General features: G+C 48.2%; 1 protein-coding gene across 1 annotated transcript; it reads right to left on the reverse strand.

Annotated features, from left to right (window-relative positions):
• EI90DRAFT_3128376 (uncharacterized protein) lies at window positions 1–1,224 on the reverse strand (the record flags this gene model as incomplete). The annotated part of the gene is made up of 5 exons (XM_039064089.1): window positions 1–279; window positions 734–865; window positions 918–982; window positions 1,021–1,105; window positions 1,159–1,224. 5 exons carry the CDS (start codon window positions 1,222–1,224, stop codon window positions 1–3), a joined length of 627 nt encoding a protein of 208 aa, XP_038912556.1.
• Window positions 1,225–2,597: the final 1,373 nt, after the last annotated feature.

A 2,597-nucleotide genomic window follows, 5' to 3' on the forward strand; every position in this document is an offset into this window, starting at 1 on the left:
TTAAATCCAAGAGAACGTCTCCGTAAGTTCCAGACTGGACGACGTCTGAACGTCATCGAGAGTAGGCCCTACAAAGTTTTTGAATTCATCCTCCTCGGCAACCCCGCGATTCATATCCTTCTGGTCGTTGAAAAATCCAAAGGCCAGGCCAATAAAAACATCCTCGGATCCCCTGGGTTGAAGAACCGCCGTCTTCGTAAAGCCCTCAAGTTCCTTTGGTGGTCGCTGGAGTGTTGACGACGGACTCGCCTCGGGCGTGGCTTCAAAAGTAAATTTTAGCTTTCAACCAGCAACGTGAGTTGATAATTTCGGATGAAAGGTGATCAATCATGAACATGTCGGTCGTAGTTCTGAATGAGAGGATGTGAATAGTAGCGAAATGATAGCATAACGACCAAAGCTATGAACTCACGAAACACCGGGTAGACCTGTGGGTTGACCTACGGGTCCTCATTGAAAAAAGCGAGATCGACTCCAGCCACACCGTCGGCTGCCCTGAGCTCTGGACCCTGGCGTGCTTAGGGCAATATAAGATCATGTCCTTTCTTTAACCAAGTCATAAACTCGCGATAACTGGCGCATACTTATGGGCGGTTCCTCCGAAAGCGAACTGGACTTCATTTATGCCGAGCTCCTTGCCGCTTCGGCAATGGCATCAAACGGTGTAACGGTCTAACTTGCTGCAGAACGAGACAGAGCATGAGTGATAATCCTGCTTCATCTGGACACCCACGACGAAGTCCCAACCAGAGACAACCGCATTATTTGCGTTTGGGCCGATGACACCAATGGATTTGACAATAGAAGGATCCAAAGGAAGAGCATTTGCCTCTTCTTCAGCAAAACGACCGCAGACTGGAATAGACTGTCCAGTCTTGTTATTTATTAACATGACTGGTGAAGAAAAGAAGTCTCACGGAAGCAGCTTCTCGAAGGATTCTCTTTCCTTCTGGATCGTCGTTCGACTCCTCAGGGGTGTCTTCTGGGACACCACGTTGTTAATTAGATTGAGGACGTTACGGACCCTGTCATCGATATTTTGTTCGGAGACCTTCCTAGAACGAAATGCCGCATTAAAGGCGGCGCCTCGAATGGCAGTGGGGCCCTAGACGATACAAACATTGATTAGAAGGAACGTCGGTGTGAGTGAACGCTTACGGGCATCTCCAAGTCTAATCCAGCTCGGATCATTCCGTGAGAGTGTGTGCCGTTCCAAACACTCATTACCAATCCACTGAAACTTCATTCCCCGTGGAGCACAGTCGAGAACAAGAATGGATTCTCGCTGCAATGTACTCCGTTGACACAATTGTACCCCGTCATCATGGCCCACGGGGGATTTGGTGCACGTTTGAATGTATTTTTCGGAGCGTCCTTGTAGGCATCTCGGCTCGGGGGGTAAGTCTAGGAAGCAACGAAGCGATGATAATGAACTCACATGACATACTAGTCTGCTATCAAAACAAAATCCTCCCTTTAGCATATAAAAGATAGGCACAGTGGAAATCTTATCCCACCTCAAATTCTTGGTCATTCGCAGCTTGAACAAAGAGCTGTCAGTGATCCTGAGATCTGAAGCTAAATACTTCGGTCCCACATAGGGTTCGATTGTCGCTGCAACACCCTCACTTTGCACGCCTTCAATGAACACGCAGGCAAGTTATCCGCTCAGAAAAGAATGCTATGGTCCATGTAAGTCAGTATGGGCTAACGTGATTGCATGAGGGAAAAATCACCTCACCGTAACTCTCGAATCCCCTTCCACCGAGTGGAGAGCGTTGAATGCTGATGGTTGGGCCTAATAAGACATGCGCTCCCTTTCCTTTGACTCAACAGCTAACGTTTCCCGACAGCATAAAGTAGTGTATGATCCCATGATGCACCGAGACCCGTTCCAACGGAGAAGCAGGACGCAGGGACACCTTCCCGACGCGATGTAAGTTGCGTTGAGCCCAGAAAGTGATTGGTAATGGAAAATGAAACCTTCAAAGAACGAATTCCATTAGGTCCATCAGAAAATCTGAAATAGAGGCACCATGTGTGAAATATGGTTCCAGATCTAGATGAAATGGTGTCGACCTAAAGGATGGAATGCCGAATCTAGTGATATGTGATGTGTGCCACTGCAGAAGAGATGCCTGTATCAGCTTGGATGCCACGCGCCGTCCATGCAGCCTGATCCTTGCGCAAACATACCATGTCACTGCCTGATAGGGTCGAAATGTTCTGGGCGACGGTCAGCTAGAGAAGAGTCTTTTCTACGTCAAGTAGGAGTAGGCGGAATGGTCGAGAACGGAGATCATCGCTTAGGGTATCCGTCCTGGCTAGATTCCAGTCTCACAGATAATAGTATGATTACGCGACTTTAGCTGGACGGTGGGACAGAAGAGAGACAGCGAGGTCACTGAGCTGTGGGGATAATTCCAGTAAATATATAGCCCTGAGATGGCAAACCTTGCACATCTGATCATACTTTCATACGCCTCGAATGTCGACTGATGTGGATCGGCCCGTGCACTCACACGACCAATTAGTCACGCATCATATCAATCGTCTTTCGATGACAATATTGTAGAAACCGTCACCCGTCGCAGAAG

Source organism: Cantharellus anzutake (genome assembly GCF_015039405.1).
Source record: "Cantharellus anzutake strain C23 chromosome Unknown EI90scaffold_49, whole genome shotgun sequence".
Lineage (NCBI taxonomy): Eukaryota > Fungi > Basidiomycota > Agaricomycetes > Cantharellales > Hydnaceae > Cantharellus > Cantharellus anzutake.